General features: G+C 44.8%; 1 protein-coding gene across 3 annotated transcripts in view; it reads left to right on the top strand.

The window, feature by feature from the left end:
- Window positions 1–7,742: 7,742 nt before the first annotated feature.
- BUB1B (BUB1 mitotic checkpoint serine/threonine kinase B) overlaps window positions 7,743–26,848 on the top strand; it is a 36,753-nt gene continuing 17,647 nt past the window's right edge. Inside the window, exons 1-14 of one of the 3 annotated variants that reach the window (XM_090033458.1) lie at window positions 7,743–7,873; window positions 8,310–8,470; window positions 9,445–9,504; window positions 9,754–9,898; window positions 12,693–12,889; window positions 12,993–13,174; window positions 13,298–13,497; window positions 16,803–16,897; window positions 19,471–19,697; window positions 21,592–21,704; window positions 23,230–23,357; window positions 23,722–23,774; window positions 24,590–24,674; window positions 25,082–25,184. In XM_090033458.1, coding sequence (XP_089889584.1) covers window positions 8,325–8,470; window positions 9,445–9,504; window positions 9,754–9,898; window positions 12,693–12,889; window positions 12,993–13,174; window positions 13,298–13,497; window positions 16,803–16,897; window positions 19,471–19,697; window positions 21,592–21,704; window positions 23,230–23,357; window positions 23,722–23,774; window positions 24,590–24,674; window positions 25,082–25,184 — 1,734 coding nt within the window. In that variant the 5' untranslated portion in view covers window positions 7,743–7,873; window positions 8,310–8,324. Of the gene's footprint in view, window positions 7,885–7,984; window positions 8,008–8,309; window positions 8,471–9,444; window positions 9,505–9,753; window positions 9,899–12,692; window positions 12,890–12,992; window positions 13,175–13,297; window positions 13,498–16,802; window positions 16,898–19,470; window positions 19,698–21,591; window positions 21,705–23,229; window positions 23,358–23,721; window positions 23,775–24,589; window positions 24,675–25,081; window positions 25,185–26,848 lie in introns of those variants that run through there. The other 2 variants (XM_090033459.1, XM_090033460.1) reach the window with 2 other exon arrangements.

Below are 26,848 nucleotides of genomic sequence, written 5' to 3'. Positions count from 1 at the left end.
AGAATAAAGGAGATCTGATAAATTCAGAGGAAATATTAAATTAAGGGCCTACCTACATCAAAGTTGTTTTAGCCCCTTTTATCTATTACAGTGCAGCTGCACAACTCAATAGATTTCATAGACATTAGGGCTAGAAGGGACCCTGGAAGATCATCCAGTCCAGCCCCCGACCCAAAGGGCAGGAAGTCAGCTGGGGTCATAGAAGCCCAGCAAGATAAGCATCCAATTTGCTCTTGAAGATGTAAGTGCTTGAACCAGGGTGTTCCATACCTTGGGGGCTCGGACAGTAAAGAAATTCTTCCTTATGTCCAGCCTGAAACGGTCTTGCAGGAGTTTGTGACCGTTCGACCTAGTCATCCCTTGGGGCGCTCTGGTGAACAAACGTTCCCCCAGACACTGGTGGTCACCCCTGATAAACTTACAGGTAGCCATCAGATCACCCCTGAGCCTGCACTTTTCCAGGCTAAAGAGCCCCATGGCTCTCAGCCTGTCCTCGTAAGGTCTGCTTTCCTGACCTCTGATCATGCACGTGGCTCTTCTCTGGACTCTCTCAAGCTTCTCCACATCCTTTTTGAATTGTGGAGCCCAAAACTGGACGCAGTACCCCAGCTGCGGCCTCACCAAGGCTGAGTACAAGGGAAGAATGACGTCCCATGATTTGCTTTGAGAAGCATCTGTGGATGCAAGCCAGCATTTTGGTTGCTTTACTAGCCACAGCATCGCATTGCAGGCTCATGTTCATCTTGTGGTCAATGATGACCCCCAGGTGGAGAACCTTGCTTTTTTCTGTGTTAAACATCGTCAGGTTCTCGTCCGCCCATTTGCTGAGCCTGTCCAGGTCACCCTGGATCACCCGCCTGTCTTCTGGTGTGGATGCTTTGCCCCAAAATTTGGTGTCATTGGCAAACTTGGCCAGCCCACTTCTGACTCCAATGTCCACATCATTAATGAAGATGTTGAACAATATGGGTCCAAAGACAGAGCCTTGGGGGACCCCACTGGTCACAGGACACCATGATGAGTGACTCAATTACTACCCTCTGGGTCCCACCACGGAGCCAATTTCCCAGCCAGCAGATCGTGGTGGACCCAAGACCACAACTGGCCAGTTTCACCAAGAGGTGATCATGGGATACCACATCAAAGGCTTTTTTGAAGTCAAGATATATGACATCAATCTCTTCTCCCTTGTCCAGGTGATAGGTCACCTGGTCATAGAAGGAAATGAGATTGGTCAAGCAAGACCTACCCGCAACAAACCCATGCTGGCTATCCCTTAGGATGTTGGTGTCGGCCAGTCCGTTAAGGATGGCCTCTTTAAGAAACTTTTCTAAGATCTTCCCCGGGATAGAAGTCAGGCTGATGGGCCTATAGTTGGCCAGACCCACTTTCCTCCCTTTCTTGGAGATCAGCACCACATTGGCCTTCTTCCAGTCTTCGGGCACTACACCAGAGCGTCAGGAGTTCTCAAAGATCCACGCCAAAGGCTGGGCTATGATGCTCGCCAGCTCCTTGAGTACCCTGGGGTGTAGACTGTCAGGGCCGGCTGACTTGAAGGCATCCAGCCTCTCAAGGTATTCCTTCACAAGGTCAGCATTTATGGAGGGCAGGGGGTCTCCCTCACTCAGACCTCCCTGTCCCATAGCGGGCATGGGTGTCCCATGGGACTGATGAAAGACTGATGCAAAGTACCCATTTAATAGGCTGGCTTTTTCCTGGGCGTCAGTTGTCAGTTGCCCCATCTGGTTCAGCAGGGGTCTGATGTTGCCCTTGCTTTACCTCCAGTTCCCCACATATGTGAAAAAGGACTTATTGTCCTTGATGCTCGAAGCTAGTTGGAGTTCAGTTGCAGCCTTGGCTTTCCTGGTTTGCTCGCTGCAGGACCAGATCAGTGCAGCATAATCCTCCTTGGAGGTGAATCCCATCCTCCATCCTTTGTAGGCCTTTCTTTTTAGCCTCAGGAGGTCTGCTAGATCCCTGGATAGCCAGGGGGGCTGCTGTGCCCTATTGCTGCCTTTCCTCTGAGATGGAATAGAATTAGCTTGTGCACTGAGAATCGCTCCCTTGAGGAGCAACCAGTCTTCTTGAACTCCCCTCTCCCTGGGATCATGGTCCCTTAGGGCCTCACTGACAAGCCTCCTGAGCTTGTCAAAGTCAGCTTTCCTGAAGTCAAGGACTTCTGCGTTGCTGACAGACTTGCCAGCTTTACGGTGGATGGTGAAGGCGATCAGCTCATGGTCACTGTCACCCAACTTCCCATCGATCACGAGGTTGCCGATTAGGTCATCCCCAGTAGCCGGTACCAGGCCAAGCAGTGCTTTACCTCTCCTTGGCCCATAGACTTCCTGAGTCAGGTAGAGGTCATCCATGCATGAGAGGAAGCTTTGTGACTGCTCGGATTTTGCTGAGTGATCCTCCCATGAGATGTCCAGGTAATTGAAATCACCCATGACAACCACGGTCCTGGAGCATGTGGCCTCAGCCAGTTCCTGGGCAAACTCCTGGTCAAGCTCAGGACTTTGGGTGGGAGGTCTGTAGTAGACTCCCACTGTTGTGTCCCCTGTGCCATGTTCCCCATGGATTTTAACCCAGAGGGTCTCCAGTCATCTACCCTGGTCGCCAATATCAGCTTGTAGGGATGTGTAGCTTTCCTTAACATACAGAGCTGCACCTTTTATCTACACGATCTCTCCTGTACAGGGTACAGCCATCTATACCCGTGGTCCAGTCATGGGTGGAGTCCCACCAGGTCTCCGTTATCCCTATGACATCATAATTATTTGCACTGAGCAGAAGGATGAGCTCCTCCTCCTTGTTCTTCAAGCTCCTGGCATTTGTGTACAGGCAGGCAAGTGTCTGCCTGGGAGCTCTTGCCTTGCCCACAGATCGTACCAGGGCTGGGGCAGGGGTGGGCTCCCTTAAGTGCCTTGGCCTGCTGGCTTTGCAAGGGTTGCTCAGCAGGCCAGTGGTGGCGGCAGTCCCCCTGTCCCCCAACTCAATACTTTCCATTTCATCTGTAAAATCCATGGGGGAATATAGGCAGAGGCATTACAGCAGTGATTCTCAGCCAGGTGCCATGACACCCTGGGGTGTCTTGCAGTCCTTTCAAGGGTGTTGTGGGATGCCACACAATGTTAGTATTCTCTGTGTGAGATGCAAACATGATTAACAACATAAACCCACAGACAGCAAACCGGAATTCAGAGTGTTAAAAGGTTGACAGCCCCTGTACTACAGGAACGTGCTTGAGGTTCTGGCTCCTGAAGCCATTCAGTTTTACCATATTGGCCAATACCAATCTGAGTCTAATATGCTGCTGGGCAGCTTGGGAAACCAGCCTCGGGCTGGTAACTCTGCTGTGGGGGAAGGGTGAGGGCAGATCAAGGCCACCATGGTGAGGGAGGGCATGGGGCTGGGGCGTTGCTCAGCCGGGGCAGGGTGGGGCATGGGACAGAGCCGTGAGCAGCTTGTCCAGGGAACACAGGGGGGAGGTGGCTCCTGTCGCTACAGGCACCCTGGGAAGGCACATGGGGGGGTGACCGCAGATCTGCACGTGGGGCAGGATGGGTTGCTGTTGAGGGCTGGGGCGGCGCCGGGCTCTTCCCAGCGGGCTGGGCTGGACCAGGTGGCTGCACTGCTGGCAGTGGGACTATTGGGGGGGAGAAGGAATGACATTGCAGCCACCCCAAAATTTGCCATAGCCCCCTCCCACATGTAGCCCCTCTCCTAGCATTGCCGCTGCCCACCCCAAGCACAACCCAGCCAAGCCCCTCGCCAGGAAGACCCCAGCACTGTCCCGGCCCCAACCTGCAGTGGCAGCCCACCCTGGCCCACACAGATCTGGGGGCACATGCCCCCCATGAGCGCACTCAGCAGCAGGAGCCACCTCCCCCCTGCCCCTTGGATGAGCAGCTCATGGCTTAGTCCTATGCCCCACTCCGGCTGAGCAGTGCCTATCCCAGCCCCACTCACTCTCTCACACTCCACGGGGGCCTCTATCTGCCCCCTCCCCCACATCCCCTTTCTTCCCCCCTCAACAGACTTACCAGCCAATGCTGCTCTCCAAGCTGCTGGGCGTGCTACTGGCCACATGCATGCTGCAGCTGTGCGTGTGCACGGGGCATTTATGAGCCACATTAGGCAAAAAAAGCCGACTGCCGATATTTCCCTATATTGGTGCCAATCCGATATGGGACCGATATATCGGTGCATCTCTGGTTCCTATTCTTGGTGCACTACAAAGACAAAGCCCGAAAATAACCTGAGTGCAACCAGTGCAGAGATAACTGCCAGAGCTGGCAGAGACTGAAAGAATAGGTGTGAGAAGTGTAAACTGCCCCATGCATACCAGTGGAGTGCCACTTCTCACAAGACAATCATCATTCCCTCTCTAATCTCTCAGTTCTAAACCTTAAAGAGAATTTACAAAACACCTTTTGCAGACAGGCCTATGAACTTCATTTCATAAATCTACCAGATACAAAAAGTTTATTTTCTGTCTTGGAGAACACGTAACACCAGAGTCTCCCTATGCCTGAGGAAGAGTGTTTGTGCCTGAAAGTTTGCAGACTACTTTTTTCCATCTATTTAGTTGGTCTAATAAAATATATCACATCTCCCCAAAAAGCCTTGCCTACCAATGAAGTGTCATCTCTAAGATCTTGGGAGCCTGCCAACACCACTATCAAAACTGTTTGTGGCAGAAGCTGGGGTAACTATTAAGTGACACCCCTGATATTACTCCCAAAGGAGAGCAGAATGGAAGGAAGCCCCAAGCTCCTACCCCTAGTTCCCCAAAAGAAGAGGGGATCACCTCTTTCTGCAATTTAGTAGGACCAGGAATAGTGAAGAGATGGGACCACGGTGGGTGAGAGGCCCTTTATCATATGCTTGGCCTACATTACAAAGTCCTGTCATTTGCAGAGTTGGTGGAACTGGCAGCAAAAAAAACTCCTTCCAGTATATGCTGCATCTTCTAAGAAGTTTTGCCACTAGGGAAAAAAGTTAAAGTGTCAGAAGCGTTATAGACCAGTCTATGGTATACAGAGCTCTAGACTGTTTAATCCACCAGTGATAGAGTGAACACCAATTGCTGGAAAATGCTTTCTAACTGAATGGTAGCATTTTACAAAACACCCGCTTAGTAACAATGCCGCACAAGTGTGAATGACTAGGCAAAAGGCAAGATACTGGTGCAGGATGTGCTGTACAAAAGAACTGCTTAACGCTGGGTTTCAAACCAGGGAAAGCTGCTTATATTCTTCTTTCACTAGTGCATGCTATAAGTAAAACCATACCTCACTAAAGATGCATGGTTCTAAGCCTTACTATTATTTTTACTAAGGATCACATCTTAAGGGCTGGACATAGAGGATGTTAACTCACGCATAATTTACATAAATTTTGTACACTAATGTAAGGGATACCTGGATCAGAAGGTGACAGAGGATCACTTATTAATCATAGGGTAGCTGCTGCAGTAGGTATAACAGTCTTGGCAGTAGGTGGCAAGCAAGCATGTAAGAGCCTGCCTGCACTCAGCAGATGACTACCCCTGGGATAACTATGGGCACACAACACAATAGTGGTGCAAATTACATATGTGAAGCTTCTCAAAGAACAGTCTACCTGGACTCAGATGCCAGCTGTAAAACCACCTCACCAGCACAGCCACATCATCACCAGACTAAATAAAATCAGATGTTCGTTCACCAGTTTCTCTACCAATGGCATACATGCCATCACCTGCTTACTCACCATTGCATACATTGGGTAGACCAAGTCATTTCTGTGCAAAAAGAAAGAATGAGTGAACAAACACAGATTTGACATCAATTCCAGAAAAACAAACAAGCCTGCGGTAGAACACTTCAGCTTCCCTGGTTATCCTACCGCTGACCACAGAGTAGCTGTTCTTAAACATCGAAGCTTTGAAAACTGACTTGAATAAGATACCGAGGAATAAGAAATCAACAATGGACTGGATTGTGTTAAGCATGGTATATCTGTCTATATACATCTGCATCTCATTTAGTCAGTCTATACAGGTGCTATTCTGCCTTCTGTCAAGCATGGTCTAATCCAGTACTGCTCAACCTTTTGGCCTTTGCAGGCCAGAAGAGTGGTACAGGGTCAGTCCATGGATCAGATCGAACCCTGCATGCTAGCGTTGGGCTCTCATATCTGAATTGGTCCCTTCACTAGCATATGATGAAGTGAACTATTGCTTACAAAAGCTTACACGCCCTTGATTTAGTTAGATGGAAAAGGACCTTGGAGTCGTCACTGACTCCACGATGAACATGGGCCGGCAGTGTGGGGAGGCAGTCAAGAAGGCCAACCGTACCCTGTCATGCATCCACAGATGCATCTCGAGCAGGTCCAGGGAGGTGATCCTCCCCCTCTATGCAGCACTGGTCAGGCCGCAGCTGGAGTACTGCGTCCAGTTCTGGGCGCCGCACTTCAGAGGGGATGTGGACAACATGGAGAGGGTCCAGAGGAGGGCCACTCATATGATCAGGGGTCAGCAGGGCAGCCCTTATGAGGAGAGGCTACGGGACCTGAACCTGTTTAGCCTCCACAAGAGAAGGTTAAGGGGGGACCTTGTGGCCTGCTACAAACTGGTCAGGGGGGATCAGCAGGTATTGGGGGAGTCCCTGTTCCCCCGTGCGCTGCCAGGAGTGACCAGGAATAACGGTCACAAGCTGGCGGAGGGTAGGTTTAGATTAGATATTAGGAGGCGCTACTTCACAGTCAGGGCGGCTAGGGCCTGGAACCGGCTTCCAGGGGAAGTGGTGCAGGCTCCTAGCCTAGGGATTTTTAAAAGGAAGTTAGATGAGCACCTTGCTGGGGTCATCTGACCCCGGTGCTCTTTCCTGCCAAGGCAGGGGGTCGGACTAGATGATCTTCCTAGGTCCCTTCCGACTCTAGCTACTATGAAACTATGAACCCCATCTATAGATTCAAGAACCATATGTGGCCCTGCCGTGGGTAAGCATCCTCCAGCCCTGCCTGGGGTTTCAGATACTTCCAAATCCTTTGGTGGGTGTCCTGCCCACAGGCTTGGGGTTTGGATGCCCCCTAAGGCTCCAGAGCAAGCTAGGGAGGAGGCTCTTAAACGGTTTGAAACAGAGAGGAAGGTAAGCAGGCAAGTCTGGAGCACCTTTAAAAAAGAAAGCAGGACTTTTTTTTGGTGACCGTCTTGTTCCTTCATAAGCCCCAGGCACCTCTAGTCAGGCAAGCATCTCTGGCTTGCAGATTCCTTCTGCAGTCGCCCGCGCCGCCCCGCCGGGACGGCAAAGACGAGCTCTCGGGGATGGAGCCGAGGCTGCAACTGCTTCTCTCCCAGCCCCGCGGGCGGCCCGGCCCAGCCAAGGTGTCCAGTTCCCTGCGCCACCGGGCACGTGGCGGCCGCCGCCACCGCCAAGCCCACGCGGTCTCAGGAGCTGCTCCTGCCCCGCGCGCGGGGCGCCGGGATTTACCGGGGGCTTCAGCGGGGGCCTCCTCCGCGCCGGGCGGGACTCAGCATCGCGCCTCGCAGCAGGAGGGGAGCGGCGCCGCGTAGGAGCACGAACCGATGGGCGCCAGCGCTGCGCTGCGCTCCCCGCGCGGCCACACAGGGCGGGCACCGCACCCCTCGGGCCATGGCGGGGCGGTCGCAGCAGCTCGAGCCCCGCAGCAACGGCCGCCAGCCCCGCGCGGACCCGGGGAGAACTACCACTCCCGGCATGCACAGTATGCCGCGCGCGGGGGCTGCTGGGGAGGACCAATCGGAGGCGCCCGTGGCGGCGGCTCGGACCAATCGGGGGCCACGGCGGTTGCAGTTTGAAGGTGGAAGGCGCTGGGCTGGAGCGGGCTCCCGGGAGTCGTGCAGGTTCTGTTGCGGTAACCGCACCGGGGCGGGGCGGGGAGTGCGGCTCGGCGCGCGGGCCCCAGGGCCGCCTGCCCCAGCGCCCGCGGGCGGAGGTGGTGGAGGGCGCCCCGTGCCCTGCCAGCTGAAGCCGGCGGGTGTGCAGAGGCCCTTGCGGGCGTGGGGCTTGTTTAACTCGCCTCGCCTCGCCTCTGGGACTCCCAGGGCTGTGGGCGCCCATGGGTGTGAGCTGGTGGAGAAGCAGCTTGTTCTCTCAGGGACAAGGAGGGGGCATACAGGAAGAAGCAGGGCATGGAGGTCTTGCCCCGACTGCCCATGCTAGGCACCAGCCAGATTCTAGTTCACTGGAAAAATTCTGAAGGGTGCCTGCGGCTGAGGGGGTTGAAGACTGCTGCTCTAACCACCTGACCATGTTTCCTTTCTCGCTTTTTCCCTGCAGGCGCAGTAGTCATCTATGGCAATGTGGCATGATGGGAATGAATGGGAGCTGAGTAAAGAGAACGTGCAGCCCCTGAGACAGGGGCGGGTCATGTCCACCCTGCAAGAAGCTTTGGCTCAGCAGGATGCTTCCAGCCACACAGCCATTCAGCAGCAAAAGCAGTGAGTGTTAACTTCTTATCTGCCTTTCCCTGAATTTGCTGAGGCCACTACCTGTGCTGGAGCTGTCAATAGCTGTGGATGTGTTTGTCTGAGACAAAAAGAAATGCAGAACTCTGGAGCTCCTGGTTCAGAGAAAATACCTTTTATTAGACCAATTAAGAAATTGCAAAAAATTATCTTTTTCTGCAAGCTTTTGGGCACATGCACCCTTCCTCAGGCTCAAGAAAAATTAAAGATGGTAAAAAGTCCCCATAGGTAGAAAATAAATGTGCAGAATTTAAGTTAATGTCCTATCTATGAGGACTTTTTACCTTCTTTAATTTTCCCTGGCAGTTTGTGGGGTTTTCTTTTTGTACTTCAGCAATTCTTCACTTTTAACTTTTTCCCAACTATTTAGTTGGTCTAATGAGAGACATCGTATCTACCCAAAGAACCTTGCCTACCTATGTCCTTAGACCAACACGGCTACAACCAACATCCCTGTCTTCATTATAGTAGCGCACCAGAATGCAAGAGGGATCCTGTCAAGTGGGACCATACCCCTCAGGATAGTTATTTGTGGAAATGTATTAAAAAGCTGTTCTTATGCTGGCTCTTGACAATACCTCTTCACTCTTGGCTCACAGCCTAGAATCTTTTCTCTTTTATTTAGCTCAGTCTGTGTCTGCTTCATGCATCTCTTCTTGTTCATGTTTAATGTTAAAGTGAGAAATTTGTTTTCTTCCTTATTAGAACCTGGTCAGTTTGGTTCAATATCACAAGATGCAAAACTGGATTCTTGAACCATTTCTTTGGCACAAAAATGCAAGAGAACTTTTTAATATTAAGTACCATTTGAGACACTAAAACAGCCTTTCAGTATTAAATATTTTTTTCATTGGAGAAGTAGTAATATGAGGGTGGGTCCAAGGATATTGTTTTCTACTGTGCTATCTATATCCAGTGATATTTATGTGTTGTGATATTTCTTCTAGGGAATTTGAATCTGAAATCCGCTTTTACTCTGGAGATGATCCACTGGATGTCTGGGATCGGTAGGCTTCCTTCACTTTCACTACAATGGGATAGTTCAATCCCTTGTCACTGACATTTGTAGAGAATTCTACTGAGGTGTGTTAATGAAAGGGAAATACAGTTATTTTTGTTAACAGAAAACCCACTGAGGGCAAGGTTTACTAAATAAGTGCTTATTGCTATTGAAATCCACTATTTTTCATAAATCTCACTTTCCTTAGCTGTCCTTATATTGTACATATATTGAAGTCCTATTATCCTGTCTCTAGATATATCAAATGGACAGAACAGACATTCCCTCAAGGTGGAAAGGAAAGTAACCTTTCAGCAGTGCTGGAGAGAGCTGTGAAGGCACTTCATGAGCAACATAGATACTACCAAGATCTTCGCTACCTCAGTCTTTGGCTGAAATTTGTGAGTGTCCCTCAGATTTATGGAGGGTTGGAGTGCATTTTCTGAAGCTTTTGGATGCCACTTCAGACATAACTGACCTGCTTTTCTTGGTACATTGCTGTCTTGGGGATAGCTCGTTCAGTTTCTTTAGGGTCTTGATATCAGCCTCTGAGTTTTTGTCCCATTAGTCGAGAAGTCAACAAGAGGACATGCTTCATGTTTATGGCTTGCTTAAAAGATAAAAATTGGGTATTACTGTGACTGGTTCTTGTACAGTGTCAAGATACATGTTTTTGTTTATCAGTGCAAAAAGGCCACTGACTAAATCATAGAATTACAGAGAAGTAGGGCTGGGAGGGCTCCAGAGGTCATCTAGTCCAAGCCCCTGCCTGTGGCAGGATCATCCCTATCCAAACCACCCTTGTAACCATAATCGAAACTCTGCATAAAACTATTATCAAGCCTGTGGCAACATAGACCTAACACCCTAACCTGCCACAGGTAAAATGGGAACCACAGTAGCCAATGTCCTACTTCTGTAAAATGTTGCCAGTATACTCTCAAGAGGACTGCGGTAGAGTGCCCTACCCTCACACTACAGAGGAAGGCAAAAACCCTCACAGTCCCTACCAATCTGACCATGGGGTAAAATTAATTCCTGACCCCAAATATGGTGAGATCAGTCTGATCCTGAGTGGAGGAGCAAGACCTTTTAGCCAGGAACCTCCAGCTTTGCTTCCAGCAGGAGCATTGTCACACCCCAGTCAAAGTCCACAACCATGGCTTGTAGTCAATACCCAATGCCTCTGAAAAAGCTTAAAAACACCCTGACGTAGCAGAAAAGTGGGTAGGAGCAGGGACAACCAGCAAAGCTCAGAAGCATGGGAAGTACCCACGGTAGAACATAGACATAGTTATGCTTAGATCATCCCTGACCAGTGGCTGTCCAACCTCTTCTTGAGCACTTCGAGCACTATGTTGATCAATAGCTGTGTTGTCAGTGATGATGTGTAAACTTTCTGTGCAAGTTGAATACTTTTTTTTCAAAAATATTTGGCTGAGGAAAATATGTAGGAGGAATTTTTTTTTTTGACTGACCCAGTTCTACTATTCAATATGGGTAGAATTCTCAGATGGTTTCCAGGATCATTAAGCCTAAATAGCTATGCAGCCTTTTTCAGAAGTATGCATTTAACAAAGTAAAACCACATCTTTCTTTAGTTTTCTTTGTTTTCACTTAGTCACTTAAACCTCCTCCTGCTCTGTTTGTAAAATCAGATCTGAGTTGAAATGTGTTACTTTATTCTCGAAGTTTGAGGCCCTGTGATTCAGTATGACTTAGAGCTTTTTATTTTTTATCTTTTTATTTATTTTTTACAGAATTCTTCTCTCACTTGTTGCTGCAGGATAGGTCCACACACTCAGAGAAAACTAACAGCAAAACTCGCTATACACAGAGAAAATGGGAATCGGGGTTTCTTCCTTTTACTCTTCCAGGGTTATTGTTTTTAGTAATCTTTCACTTGTACTTATTTTAAATATTACTTGTAAAATAGTGGATGTAACACTTAAATACAGGGTTTTAATTTTGTTTGGTTTCTATTTGTTTAAAAGACACAGTTGGATCATTTGCAATAGTTGCCCAGCAGCCTCTCTCTGACTCATTTTCCACTCTATATAACTTTACCAAGTGAGAGCACTTCCTTTGATGTATTAGTATTTCGCAGAACATTGTATTTGCCGAGCTCCCTTTTCTTTATTATTTGTCAGGAGGGAGACTATCTTTAAGAATAAATGTCTTGCATAATAGACGGTTTTCTTGCTAGTATCACATAAACACTTTATAAAGTTCATATCCTTTCTGCTGTCCTTAAGACTGATTTCAGTGGTACTTCAACTGGAAAATGAGAAATTGATTCTGAAACGGTTCCAGACCTCTGTAGTCAAGATGAGGTGAGAATCCTGCATTGTGAATGGCAGCCATTATCTGCCTGTTAACAAACAGCATAGCTGGTGGTACAGTCAAAGAATAGTGAGAGAGAAAGAGAAATTTCTTTTTTTTTAACTTTGATTTTTACTGGAAGGAAAGCAGGCTTGTGGAAAGACTTGAATTGTTGGGGCAAAAGAGAGTGTCCTTTCTCTTTGTAATTTATTTAAACCAAATTTAAAAATGTGAGACCCAGCAAAATGGCCATTTTCATTGTTCTGTTTTGTAGATGGTACATGTGTTGAGTGCACTGCATCTAGATGGCTTGAGGTTAGTAATGATGGTCTTAAAGTCACTGATCTGAATTCTATCTAGGCTGGGAGTGATTTAAAGTTGCTGCTATAAAATGCACATTTGGTGGTTTTGCTCTGGTTTCCACTAGTTTCTGTTCTTTTTTCAGCCTCTCAACATTTCTGGCTATTGACAAGTCTAGTCTTGTGATTTTTTTTTTTTTTTTTCCTGAGGATTTACAGGATGTCTGCCCTCAAACATTCATAAAGAAAATGATTAAAGCAAAATATCTATTGATAAGTTTGTAGGTTGGAATTAAGTGAATGGCTATAACAGTATCAAATATAGTAAAGGTCAAGCAAAAAATAGATGTTAAATACCAGGAGAGAAACTGTTTCCTACTGAATTATTTTCTATATCTTCTATACATTTAATATGATTTAACACTATCTACTGCCCTTGAAACTACTCCTTTGAAACTTGCCTTCTAACCAGTGGAAGCCTTACAAGAGTATCAACTAGTGGGAACTAGCCCAGAAGTTTTTCCTTTGAGTTTGGTACAGTGAGACCTAAAACATAAAATTTGGACTATTGCAGGGAAACTGCTGCAGTGAACCCTTGGATCTGTATAGTTATCTGCACAGCCAGGAAATTGGCACATCATTGGCATTATTCTATGTCACATGGGCAGAAGAACTTGAGGCAAGAGGAAATTACAAGAAAGCAGATTTAATATTCCAGGAGGGTATACAGCGGAAGGCTGATCCTCTGGACAAACTACAGTCCCATCACAGGTAAGCATGACTCCCTAATGGACAGAAAAGCACATTTGTTTTGCACAGTTCTAAATGGGTGTCATATACAGTGGAGTTCACATTGGTTTCTGAATTTCTTTAGGCAGTTTCAGGCCCGTGTCTCTCGGCATATCATTCAGGGACTTGAGGAAGAAAGTAATGATGAAGAGGAATTCAGTCTTCCAGGCCTTGCTGAACCTCAAAGAAGTTCGCTGGCAGATCTGAAAGGCAAGGGGAAGAAGACAATGAAAGCCCCAATAAGTCGCGTAGGAGATGCTCTTAAAGGTAAGGTGAGCTGGGCAGTTGTCCTGGTCCTTGAAAAGTGGTGTTTTATGTTGCAAAAATATGCAAAAAACTGACGTCTGCATTTGAATGTTTATATCCAACTTATTTCCTTGCTACTTCTAGTCTCAAACCGAGGCCATAGCATCCTGAATCAAAGCTCTCAACAAATGTCAAATGGTCCAAATTTTGCTGTGTTTGATGAAAATACAGCTTCAGCCTCTGAAACTGAGTTTCCTGTACTTACCCCTCAGCCGTGGGCAGCACTTCCAGCAGCAAGGGCTAAAGAAAATGAACTAAGAGCAGGACCTTGGAATTCAGGCCGGGTAAGAAATGTCAAGATTTGTTTGTTTGAGAGAGGATGAGGCTATATGAATAGGTGACTTCCTCAGTCTCTGATACAAAACCTATGTATGTATGCTGTTAAAGGCCATTATTTTTCCTTCATTGGAGATTCATTGTTTGAATTTTCATATTTTCTGTATTTTCTTGTGTATCTCACACCCCCAGATAAGGTGCACATCTTTTCTTTTTTTTTTCCCCTCCTCCAGAAGGTGCTATGTAGAAAAATAAAATTTTTTTCAGTCGTGGCTGACTGTGACATAGATTAAATTCTCCTGGAAACAGTGTGTGTCCAGGAAGTGTGGCATCACAGGAGGCAGTCTGGGTAAGGCAGCAGGAACTTGCTAGTATGGCAAGATAGCAACATACCAGGAGTAGGCAAAATGCAACCCAGGGGTTGAATGCGGCCCTCCAGGCCATTCTATCTGACCTGCGCGGCCTCTAAAAAATTTAGAATATTAATATTTATCTGCCCCTGGCTGCCTGTCATGCAGCCCTCTATGGCTTGCCAAAACTCAGCAAACGGGCCTCTGCCCAAAATAATTGCCCACCTCTGCCCTATACCCTTGCAAGGGCAGTAGCAAGACTGTTCTTTATTGTAAATTTGTTCTTTATATAAGTTCCTCTATATCATAAGCTGTTTTCCACACCACATGCCTCAACAAGATACTACAGCCTGCATGCAACAGACTTGCTCTGAGCCAGCTTAGTTGCTGTTTCAGGGATGAGCTACACACCTGCTTGCTAGGACCAGAGAGAAGTGGCAGCTTCAACCTAACCAAACTTCACAAGAAAACTTATTCCTAGAATTTCCTTAAAAATCATCCACTCACTTCCTCTAGGTTGCTCTCAGACTCTTTTAACTCCATTGGGGTTAACTAACCTTCTCTTGTCATAATGAATTATTGGAATTTAGCAGCTTTCTGCAAAGTTCTAATTCATGCTAATTAGGGTGGCAAGCCTCTTTTACTCTGTTCCTGACTCCATTATATGAGGAGCATGAGAGGTAAAGAGTTGGTGGCCCAAGAATAGGGGTGAAATTGTATGTTGATTGTTGCATTATGAGAACCAAGCGGAAAGGTTGATTTAACTTGATTAGTTAAAGCTAAGTGGACCTTATACAACCTGTGGAATGAAAGGTGTTGGGCTGCACTGTTTTTAAATTCATGAAAGGGTAGGCAGCAACGTTCAGCAGGTTTGATATCTAGAGAACTCCTAAAGGTATGAACTGTTGTAAGTCAAGCTTGAAAATAGACTAATAAGGAGTTGAAATGTAGACTTAATAAATAATTGATGGGAAATTGTTTAGGCAGTAGTTTGTTCCAGCACTGTATGGAAGTTTGCAAGTACGTGGTATATACAAGGGTATAACAGCTGACTCCAAGATTACAGAAAACAGTTGCAAAAAGGAAAATTGAGTTAAAGATGAAGTTCTTGAGGCTATTCCTTACCCAAAAGAAGCAATTTAATCTCTGATGTTGACTGAAGAAAGCTGAAATGAAGTTCATTTTGTCTTTGTAGGCACTTAGACGTCCTTTGTCACATTCCTTTGATCAGGGCAAATGGAAAGCGTGTACGGGAAGATGGGAGGAGCTGAGCATCGTCAGTGTAAAACTAGTTAAGCCTGAAGGTTAGAAATCAGTAACTGAGTAGGAAAAAAAAAAAACCCGTGAACTTTGTGGGAACCCAGGAAAAGAGACTGACAGCAGATAGAAAAAGGAACTTGGTTAAAAGATTAGAATAATTCATATAACTTTTGGTTTAAGTAAGTTGAAAGGAATGAGAAACTGAAAAGGTTGATTGTTTGATAAATTTTGTCACTTCTGCTCTTGTCGGTTTCAAGTAGAGAATGCAGTCATTATACTATCTCAGTCACTTGTTGTTGGCTTGCTTATCAAATTCACCCTGCTTAAGCCAGATCCAGACCCACTGAGAGGTGGCATGAGCAGCACTTTGTCAGCACAGCCATAGCTTACCCTCCAGCTACCAAAGGCCGTCTCCAACAGGGCCCTGAAATTCTAAACTCTGGGGTAGCCCCTACGCCCCGCTTGCCTTTCTTCTGAATTCCTGGATCTGCTGGCTTGGTATGGTCCATGGGCTATATGTTTGGTACCCCTGCCTTTCTTTTATGCCAAGGCACATTTTGGTACTTGTAGAAAACTTCACAGAGGGCTGCAATTAACAAAGTGTACTTGGATAAAATGTAGAGCAGGGGTTTTCAGGGAGTGTACCCCTTCTGGTTACCCTTCTGGCAGAGCAGAAAGTGGAGACTTCCCCCTCCTCCCCCGTGTCCAGTCAGCAGGGTGGTACCTGTGCAGCCTGCAGAGGGGAGCTGCTGCACTCACCCGGACCACCCCCAGCCGCCCTCCTCCTGGAAGGCAGCAGTACAGGGTGGTGGGTAGTGGCGCTCTGTCCCCGCCTACCCATGCGTACCCACTTTCCAAGTACCTCCCGTTAACAACCCCTGATACAGAGCATTGATTTATTATTTTTTGTTAACGTATGTTTTTACATTTGTCTTGCTTATAAGCAAGCAGAAATCTTATTACTTGAAGCTCTTTGTGCCTACATATTGCATTGTATTCTGAGATGCACAGAGGCAAGTTGTGTCTCTACTATAGTCAGAATGAAATGTTTAACGATATAATGCGAAAGTTAATGGGAAAGGTCAGAGGAATAGTTTGCCAGTAGTTTTCAGACAAAGGTATTGTGTTGTAGAGTTAAGGGAAACTTTAAACAAGCAGGTAGGGAGGAAATGTGAGGACATGAAACCACCGTGTTCTATCTTTATCATTTTGTCCCCAGGACCATTTGGCTTTGTTTAAGGGCTTTTGTGATATCAGATGGTGTGTGAGGGAGGAAATGGTGGGAGAATGGTCTGGAGGCTTTTAGCAAGGAAAGGAGAGTATAGTGCCATGTAACAGGCAATTTCAGATGAAAATAGGAGAATATAAAGGTTTGTTGGTATCATCTGGAAGCAAAACAGGAGTTAGATATCTTCAGCATGTCCAGTTAGCACTTAGCAGGGATACCTACATTTCTTGGAGGACATGGGGAAGGGATATGTAACTACTTTTCCAGTTGCTAATGGCCACTTAGATGTATAGGTGGCTTGCATTCCAAAATGAAACACATTCTGCATAAATATGGGTTTTGTGGAAAAAAGGTTTCCTAAGGACTGTGGATGGTTATTAACATAAGGGTTGGGCAGAAAAAGATCTGAAGACTAAATCAGGCTTGAGAATCTAGGAATCTTTATGCTGTTAACATGTGATTTCTTCTCCCTTAGCGCCCTCGAAGTAACATGAACTCTGGTGCAGAAGTGCCTTGTGTACTGCCTGCTTTTACCCCATATGTAGAAGAGTCTGCCCAGCAGCAAGTCATGTGAGTTTCAGTCTCTCCACATTTGTTAGATGGGAGCTGGCAGGGTGAGAGGAAGGATACAACTGCTTTGAAAGCCTCAAAACTGCCATCTACAATTATGGCCACTTTGTCTGTGGGTATATCTACACCGCAGCCTGAAAGTGGGATTGCAACTCTTGTAGACTAGGGATGTGAAACTCATCTGGCTGCATGGCCACATAGAACCGTGTGCCCTTTACTGGCTCCCTGTCACATCCAGTGTGCATGGCCAGTCCAGCCCTACGTGCTGCATGCAGCACATACAGGCCCCCCTCTGGGGGTTGCGTTGCATGTGGTATGTGGGCTGGACCTGGCAGCACAGAGGGTCTGGGGCACAGGCTGTATGTGGCACCCATGCTGGACTGACTATTCATGCTGACTTCAGGGCCAACCAGGTTGGGCCCCAGGATGTCCATGCATGTCCTGCAGTGCACGCCCCATGATAGCCTCCTGTGCTGTGTGTAGCATCTGTGGTGCTGGATCCCCCCCATGCACTAAACTGGCTCCTCATGCTGTACGTGGCATGCAGGGGCAGTCCGAGACCCATAGGCCAGATCATAGGGCTCTGTGGGCTGAATCTGGCCTGTGGGGCATATATTCGAAACCCCTACGGTAGACAAACCTGAGCTAAGCTTAAAATTATTAGTTTTGGTTCTGACAGTCAGTTTAGCCATGGCAGCAGAGGCTCTTGTTCAAGTTGCTCAGCCCTGCTCAGGTTGCTAATTGAAAATGGTCTAAGTGTAGCCGTACAGACATCTATATCTGAGCCAGCTACTACAGGTATGCGAAGCAGGCCTAATTCGATTTGGATTTGGCCTGAATCAGGGACAGTGATTCGATTTATTGATTTGTATCACTGTCCCTGATTCTATTTGGCTGAATCTGAATCTGAAGATTCAGTGTTGATTCAGACAATCAGTGATTCAGACACAGATGCAGCTTTAAGTTTTTTTTACATACCTTGAGGTAGCAGGTGCAGCTTCTGATTTTTGCGATGCTGGGGCATGTGGAGCATCCCACAGGATGCAGCGAACCCGGAAGTGAACCAGAAGTACTTCTGGGTCTCCCAAGAGTATGCTGGAGGAGGGTGGTGGCGCTCCTCCCCAGCTTGGCAATTGGCCGTGGAGAGGCCTCCCAACGTGCTCCTTGGCAGACCCAGAAGTGGACCTCATGAACTCATGAGCTCCTGCTATCTAAGGTATGTAGAAAAAACATAAAGCTGTGTCTACGTCCAAATCTCTTAGAATCGATTTGGAGGGTTCCAGTTTGATCCAGAGAGATTAAAGGGTCCTCCAATTCGATTTGGATTTGGAGATTCGGCCACTGAATCAAGCCAAATGTCTGCTGAATTGAATCAGGGTCCAAAGCTTTGCATAGCCTTACTAGCAACCTCAAAGCTACCTCAGGTGACTGCATGTTCTGCAAAAGGACCTTTGGACTGTTGGCATCATATTCAGGTTTGTAGCTGTTTTCTGCTGTCTTTGGACTTCTTGAGACTGACTGTATATAGGATTTTGTTCTGAAATAGACTGTCGAGGTTTCCATGACAACCACATCACTTAAGTATGGAGAAGTATTGTTGTTTTCCTTGAAATTAGCTTCTTGCTTGCATGCAGTTCTTGATAAAAATGCCTTTAAATCCCAAGAGACAGTGATGTTCCATTGCTTCATATAGCATGGAAAATTCAAAATTTATTTTTAAATAGCAAGTCTCTCTCTTTTCTTCCTTTTATTTTTGTAGGAAAAAAGGGAAGCTGTCTGGGCAGTAGCTATGGCAAGCATAATTGTCTTGCTATAGAAAAGGAGAGGAAGATGTTAAAATTATATTCTAGGCTTAGTCAGAAGGGAAGAAAACAAGCTTTAAGAGCTTGTGTATAACTCAGATTTCCTCTGACAATTTTATCTATTAAATGTGAAATTTTAGTTGTATCCAAAGGTATACCATAATTTTAAGACAAGTACTTTAAATTTAAGACACCTTTAAAACAAAGCTACAAGACAAGCCATCCGTTTTTTTTGTTCTTCCTCCTCACATGTATTGTATGTTCTTCTTTTAATACGAAGGTGTATGTCTTTATCTAATGAGCTCCGCAATAGTTCAAGGCTTGTGCTTATTTGCTCAGTTAACACGATGTGATATATATGGTAGGGGTAGTGACTGATGGCAAATGCTTGCATACAGGTTCTTGGACCTAAAGATACAATATTCCGCTCTAGAATGTGCAACCTGTGTAAAGTAGCATGTATATTATTTACATATAACTGTACCTTATCCGCACATCTTTTAGTACTGCTTCCTAGGAGCACCATTATATATAGCTAGATTTCTCTTTCTGTGATTTTGTTCATTTTTTTTCTCTGTTGCTTATTTTTCTTATCATATTGCCCATATTGTTCTGAACTTAGTTAGATCTTTCGTACAGTGACGATCCTTCGTACAGTGATTATCCCTGTTCTTCAGATCCTTTGTACGGTGATTATCTCTGTTCTTCATCTGTGCTTGCTTCTCTGGGGGTTATGCAGCAAATATTAACTCTATTTATTTATTTTTTTAGTACACCCTGCAAGATTGAGCCCAGCATAAATTTTGTTTTAAGTGTCCGTAAACCTGGGAAGGAGGAGGATCCACTACAGCGAGTACAAAACCATCAACAGGACACTGAGGATAAGAAAGAAGTAGTTATGTACTGTAAAGAGAAAGTTTATGCTGGAGTGGAAGAGTTCTCTTTGGAAGAAATCCGAGCTGAAATCTACAGGAAGAAAGCAAAAAAGAGAAGGGAAGGTATGCATCAAAATATTTTGATCTCCAGCTTCCTCAGATTGACTCAGGGAAGAATACACTTCTGGATTCCACATAGGCTGTGTCTGTTCTTACATTCGTCTGGTGGCAAACAACAGCTGCTAGAACACATGCAAATCTGCATCCACAAGTGTCTGGTGGCTTCAGTTGGTAGTTGTGCTGTTAGAGCAGGAGCGGGCAATTTCAGGGGGAGAGTCACTTACTGAGTTTTGGCAAGCCATCGAGAGCTGCATGACAAGCAGCCAGAGGCAGATAAATACTAATTTTCTAAATTTTTAGGAGCCCTGCGGGCCGGACAGAATGGCCTGGCAGGCCACTTTTTGCCCGCCCCTGTGTTAGAGGGCAAAGTGCACCCTGGGAAAGTACCAGGTGCTGATTGGCCCTCATTAGGTGATTGAAGGTATGAGTGTGTGTATGTTTATCAGTGGTTCTCAACTTTTTTTTTTTTTTTTTTTTTAGATTCAAGCCATCCCTGGATAGACTTAAGGCACACCTAAGAAAATGCCAGCTCTTGGTTTTCACTCTTTTTTTTACCTACAGAAAAATAGAGCAGTTTTTATGTTGCAAAGAGCTGATAAAGAACACAACTCTGAATTTCTGTAGCCTATCTTGTGAATCATGTTTGCAAACCTAACAGTTCTAACATTGTGTGTCACCCCCTGGCACCCTTGAAAGGATCTTAAGGCACCCTGGTTGAGAATCACTGATTGTTCATGTTCAGTCAACTGTTGAATCACTGCAGAAGCCTTACCTTTCTTGCCAGAGGCAGAGTAGCTCTGCTAGTAGAGTATAGGATTCTGCTGCCTGGGAAGATATTTAAATGTGAATCCACTTTGTTTATTGGCAGAAATGAATGTTTGCTGACAAAACTGTTTATTTTAGACCAGTTGTGCTCACCTTCTCTGGCCCTTTGGGCTGGATGAGTGGTGCAAGGCCATTCTGCAGGCTGGATCCAGTGTAAAGTTAGTCCACAGGTGCAATTCCATGTGCCAGAACAAGCCACAGAGTGACTGTACACCAGCATGATCCAGAATGTAGGGCCATGTCAGGTAGAACATGGGAATCCCCCTTCAGGTCTGGAAATTTGGCAGTGGGAGAGCAGTGACAGTCTTAACTTACCATGACTCTGGAAGTAATTAATGCTGCTTCTGCTCCCCTGCTGCCAAATTTACTGGACCTGTGGAGAGCCCCATGGGGCAGAGATTGCTGATTGCTGGTCTAAACTAGTGGTGCTCAATGTTTTGTGATGGTGGGCCAGAATGGCGGGCTCCATGGTGAGTCAGTGCTAGGACCTAGCTGCTGCCACTATTGCTTCTCCATGCCTTTTTAGCAGCAGCATGGCACAGCAAAGCTCTCTGTCGCCTAGCCATGGTGTTTTGTGGCACTACATGAGCAAAGTCCTCGCTGCCAAACACTACTGAAGCTCCAGTTCAATGAGTTTAATCCAGTGGTTCTGTGAGCTGCTTTCTCACCTGTGAGCTGTAGATTGCTGATCCCTGGTTTAGACCGTTTCATAGTGTGGGAGTTTCTGTTGCTGTTCACTTAATACATTTATTTTATCCACAGTGAGATACTAGAAAGAGCAAAACAGCTGGCCACACTGTAGCTGAACATTTGTTTATGCTCAATGTAGAATATGAGCAGCAGAGAGAATTCAAATGTATAAAGAAAACTTACATAGTGTCCCAAAGATTATGGGGTGGTGTATGTCACTGTGCTACACAGTGGCTCAGTCTTACTGGCTGACAATCCCCAGAATGATCTGAAAGAAGAAAGCTGATCTTTTTGTCTCAAGTAAAAGGGTTAATCCAGCACCATCAGAAATTAAGCTGTACCTGGCAAATGTACCTTCTTATCTACTCCCTTCCCCCTTTAGAGGAATTTTGGGCCATAGCACAGAAGAAAGAAGAGATGCAGAAGAAGATTAAAGAGCTAGAGAGAATGCTAAGGGATACACGAGACAACCAGCAGCAGAGAACACATGAGCAGGTAACGTCTAAGGCTTACATTTCTACTAAAGTATTGAAATAAAAATATACTGAATAAATGATCTCTCCTTAAGTTAAAAGTATTTACTTAAGACCTGCTTTTTAAAATCAGAAGGTAGAGGACATCTCTAATTTTTTTATCTAGCTTTATAAATATGGCATAACTTGTTATGCTTTAAGTATAATTTCTGTTGTAACTGTTTTAGGAGAAAATACTTTTCTTCCTATTTTAAATGTATGTAAGAGTATGATAACTTAACTAACTGAAATGCCTAGAAGTAGTTTGTTTTAAACAGAATTCTAATTTCCATCCAGTGGACACAACAAAACATGAGTAAAAAAGCAATTGTCTAGTAAAAGATGCCTAGAAGGATACACTATAATTCAACATGTTCAATATTCATTCATACATATGAGGAAGGGTACTGTGATACCTGGAAGCTTGTCTCTGTCTATCCCAACCTTTCAGTTGCTCCAAAAGATATCACCCACAAGAATTCTTGCCCTTATGCCTTTAAGCAATTTATTGTGTAACAGAAACTAAGAATCTGAACAAGTACGCTTTTTTTCAACCATGATTTTATGGCACTCTGGAGTGTCTTTGAGATTCTTTTAAAGGTGCTGTGGGATCCTGAGTACAGTTAGGTGTGCAGATACCTACACGCAATTCACAAGATTAAATTCGGAGATTTCCATAGTGTCAAAAGCATTGTGACCTGTTGTAGTCTTCCTGAATTCTTTGGAACAGAAGAGTTGCTCAGTTATTTTTCTGTAGCTAAAAAATAAGTGAAAGCTAAGAGCTGGCACTTTCTGAGAAGTGCCTCCAGTCCAGCAAAGTTGAGAACCACTGATCTAGACCAATATAAAAAATATATTTTTTCAAATAAAATAAAAAAACATACTAACCAATGATAATGACATTTTACCTAGGGAAATAACAAAACCGTATAAATAAAGCTATTTAAAATTGTTTTTAAATCATGATTGAAATGAGTAATTTAAATCAGTTCTGTCTGGCTTTAATTTTGGACAAGGCTGTTATGTGCACTTTATGGAAGTTTCATAGATTTCATAGACATCAAGGCTGGAAGGGACCTCGGGAGATCATCGAGTCCAGCCCCCCGCCCAAAGGGCAGGAAGTCAGCTGGGGTCATAGGATCCCAGCAAGATAAGCATCCAATTTACTCTTGAAGGTGTTCAGTGTGGGTGCTTGAACCACCTCCGCTGGCAGACTGTTCCAGACCTTGGGGGCTCGGACAGTAAAGAAATTCTTCCTTTTGTCCAGCCTGAAACGGTCTTGCAGGAGTTTGTGACCGTTCGACTTAGTCATCCCTTGGGGCGCTCTGGTGAACAAACGTTCCCCCAGATCCTGGTGGTCACCCCTGATAAACTTATAGGTGGCCATCAGATCACCCCTGAGCCTGTGCTTTTCCAGGCTAAAGAGTCCCATGTCTCTCTTCTTGGTAGCATGGTTTGTTATTCCATCACAATCTTATTTTTTTTTTTTTTCTCCTTGATGGCCACAGCTAACAGAAGAGAAGGAGCCCATGAGAATGGAACCTGGTTTGATGGGCGCTTCAGCACCTCTTAAAGAGCAAGAAGTATCTTTCTCCAGTGAAACAATGCCTGTGAAGGAACTGCCTCATGTAGAAAGGTAGTGAAGTGTTATTTTTGAACAGGCAGTAAAAGGTTAAAGAAGTCAGCCTCTTTCCCTTTTTGTCAGCCTCTTTCCTTTTTTCTTTCTTTTTTTTCTTTTTTTGTTTCCTTTTGCGGTAAACTTGCTTAGTCCTTCCACAAGCTCTTGGTCTGGGGGTTTTGCGGGGGAGTGAAGGGGTCTCCATGTCGAGAACGAAGGTCTCCTAGCATATCAACTTCTGAGCAGAATTCTTCTGAGGAGGTTAATGTCGATATATTAAGTGGCACAGCTTTTTTCTTTTTCTTTATTTTTAAAGTTTGCTTGGGGTTGAGAGAGGTGTGAGAGAGAGTAATATAAAAATGTACCTGTATCTTATTCACAGCGGTTCCCAGCTGGTGGAAGATAACCAACAGCACAAACCACCTTGCTCTGACAGTAAGTACTCTTTAAACTGATAAAGTTTGGGGAGAAGATTATACAATATTTCTTTCAATTTAATATCAAGAGAAAACCATGCCTTAGAAGAATGAGGATCAGAACATGCTAATTATAAAAGGTTCTGGCCATATTCAAGAGCTTAACAAGCTCAGTGGTGTGTGTTCAGAGAGCTGTGATTATTTAAAGTGACTTTCAAGTTGAATCACTTTTTTAATAGTTGAGGGTCCTTCCCCTTTTCCTGTGCACATTCGAGAATTTCATATTGCCATTGAGAGCAATACCAGTGTAGAAAAGCTTTTGGAGGAGCTGGAAAAATTTGGAAAGAAAAAAGGGTTCTATAGCATTCCAAGTGTAGAATATTATCTATTTTATTTTCATTGTTGTGGAGGATGTAGACTAAATACATTTTTCTTTTTTACTTTTAACCTGTGGTTATACCTAACTAATAGAGATAATGGAGCTGTTAGCTGCATGCCAAGGAACTTGGAAAAAATGTGTTTTTTGGATGGTGAGGTTGACAACAGAAAGTTGAGATCAAGCTTAGAAAAAAAGGGTACAAGTTATAAAGAATACTCCAGACAGATTAGGTAGACTGACAGATCTCGGAGGGTAAAAGTATCGCTCTTCAGCACAGCAAAACCAAGTGTCATTTAAACTCTACTGAGCTACTATTATGCTTAAATACCATACTATAAAGTTAAAAAACATCCTGCTAGGACTGGTTCTTTTTGTAAGATCTTGAGTGGGTCCTGAGAACTACGGGGTCTTTGAAAAACTGTCCATACCATAAAGTCTCTTGTTTTCTTTTTCAGGTGAAGGTTATCTTCTCTCACAGAGACCTACTGTGCCTTTCTCCATATTTGATGAATCCTCTGCTTCAATAAGCCAAAATGTCAGGTAGAATCATTGGAACTATATATTGGAGAGTGTGGAAAATCTTATGGCCTAGTCTTACCCCTTACCTACTCTCCTTTCTGTTAGCAAGATTACTTTCTGTGTCTGTGTTGTTCCTTATTGTCTATCTTTTGGCTTGTCTTATACATTTTTCTTTAGGAGACTCCATAGTCTCATAGATATCATCTGGAAAGATTTCCCTAAGATTTACCCTAAATCTTTCGTATATGCCACCCTTAAAAAGATTTTTCACTGTTACTGGTAAGTAGGTTTTGCAGTCAACGGGCAGATAAGCAACACCTTCCATATCAAAGCTGAAGTGGTGAACTTGAAGTGCTGACTGAAATAAGTCTCTGGAACAGAGACACTACTTATTTATAAATGTTTCATGAAATATTGTTTCCTCTTAGTTGTCCTCTAGGCCTTCCGCAGAAAAGTGTCCATCGCCCACTTGCTGTTCGTAAACCTTCAGAAAGTACCACCTCCAAGGAAAGTACACCGCCAGAAGCCTGTGTAAGGACAAATATCCCTTATAGCAACTTTTGTGGGGAAAGAACAGGTATAAAACAGTAATAATGTTAGGGTATCAGATGAAGAACTACTGATAGTGATTAAGTAACTCTTGTCTGCCAGCCCCTGAAGAGCTTCAGATGACGTTGTATATGGCTTGCTTATTCTTTCAGGCTTTCTGATTAGTCTGTTTGAGAGAAGTACTATAGCTTTTATGGGGTGGGAGGGATGCTTTGAAATGGTGTTACATAATCAGTGTTAACATAGTACTATAATTGCATGATTCTTTAGTTCTTTTGAGGATCTGAGTCCTAGTCCTTGTGTCAGAGTTATCAGCTTTCTTATTTTGTCCAATTAGATTGTTATGGACAATAATATTTGCACAATCATAGAAGTTCTAATAATTTTAAAGTAGCAGGGGAAATTGCATCAGAATGGAATTTGGTTACAGAATAAAGCCAAAGAAGTAGAGAAAGTGAAGAAAACTTTATTCCAAAGAAAGTTGTTATTCTGAGCATAAAAAGTTTCATGGAAAAGGCATTAAGATGAGAAGGGAAATGGTTAGAGACCAAGAAGAGTAGCTGGGCTACAAAGTGAATTTGGGGAGGAATAATGTGGGAGGGCAGTTAAGCAGTCTCAGATGAGCTTCAACTTTGAAGGAGGTAATGAACAAGTAAATGGATTTGAAGGGTGTAGGAATATATAAACAGAATGGCAAGATGGAGACTACTGGATATAGAATAGCTTGACGAGAATAAAAATGAATGTCAGGGACAACAGAGTTTTAGGAGGAAGCTGATGAATTCATTTTTTGGCATGTAAATATCGTGTGATATCTTTGGAGATGTATGCATCTCCTCAGAGTAGAGGGGTAGACAGGAGTGTGCATCCTAGTGGTTGGGCCTTGCATGCTGATGTTGTCAACCAAAAGACTAATGGAGAGATCCAAGACAAGCTTATAGAAAACAACCCAAAGGAAGGAAAAAGGCTAATCTACTGAAGATGGTTCTAATAGCGAAGGACTGGCTAGAACGTTAGGAGGAGAACTAGGAATAAACCATTTTGAAAGCTGAAGAAACTGTTTCAAGGCATGTAGGAGACCCATAGTGTCAAAGGGGCGGTGGGGGAGCGTGAGTACAGAAAAGAAATCTTGGGGAGATTAGACATTAGTGACTTTGGGGGGTCGTGTATTTTGTGTTGGAAAGGTATTTAATGTTTGACATTTTTTGATCAGTTACTTATAAAGGAGATAGCTGCCACTGGAATTCAAGAAATGTATTCAGGAATACTTTCATTAATCATTAAAATGTAGCCATCTCTGCCATGCACTGTAGTAGCCTCTAAGTAGTTCACATCAACCGTACTTTAAACAGTAGCTCAGGATTAAGAAATTGCTATCTAACTGAAACAATACAGGTGAACCTTAAGTAGTCAGAATTCAGTTGTCCAGCTTGAATGAATGGTAATACCTTTCATAAGAAAAGCCAGGAGGAGAGAGAGAGAGATGCCCTTTAATAATGATTGCTTGGGGGAGGTAGGACATATTTGGTGACTGGATTGAATAAGGGGGCAGTCTGAGGAGGTGTGAAAAGAGTGAAGAAAGAACAGTCTTTAAAACTTCATCACTGCCTCCAGTGCACTGGAAAGCATTTTAGAGGGGTAGGCAG

The sequence above is a fragment of the Crocodylus siamensis genome, chromosome 2, assembly GCF_052110815.1.
Source record: "Crocodylus siamensis isolate JL-2025a chromosome 2, ASM5211081v1, whole genome shotgun sequence".
In the NCBI taxonomy this organism is placed as follows: Eukaryota; Metazoa; Chordata; order Crocodylia; family Crocodylidae; genus Crocodylus; species Crocodylus siamensis.
This window is presented reverse-complemented; position numbering and strand designations above follow the sequence as displayed.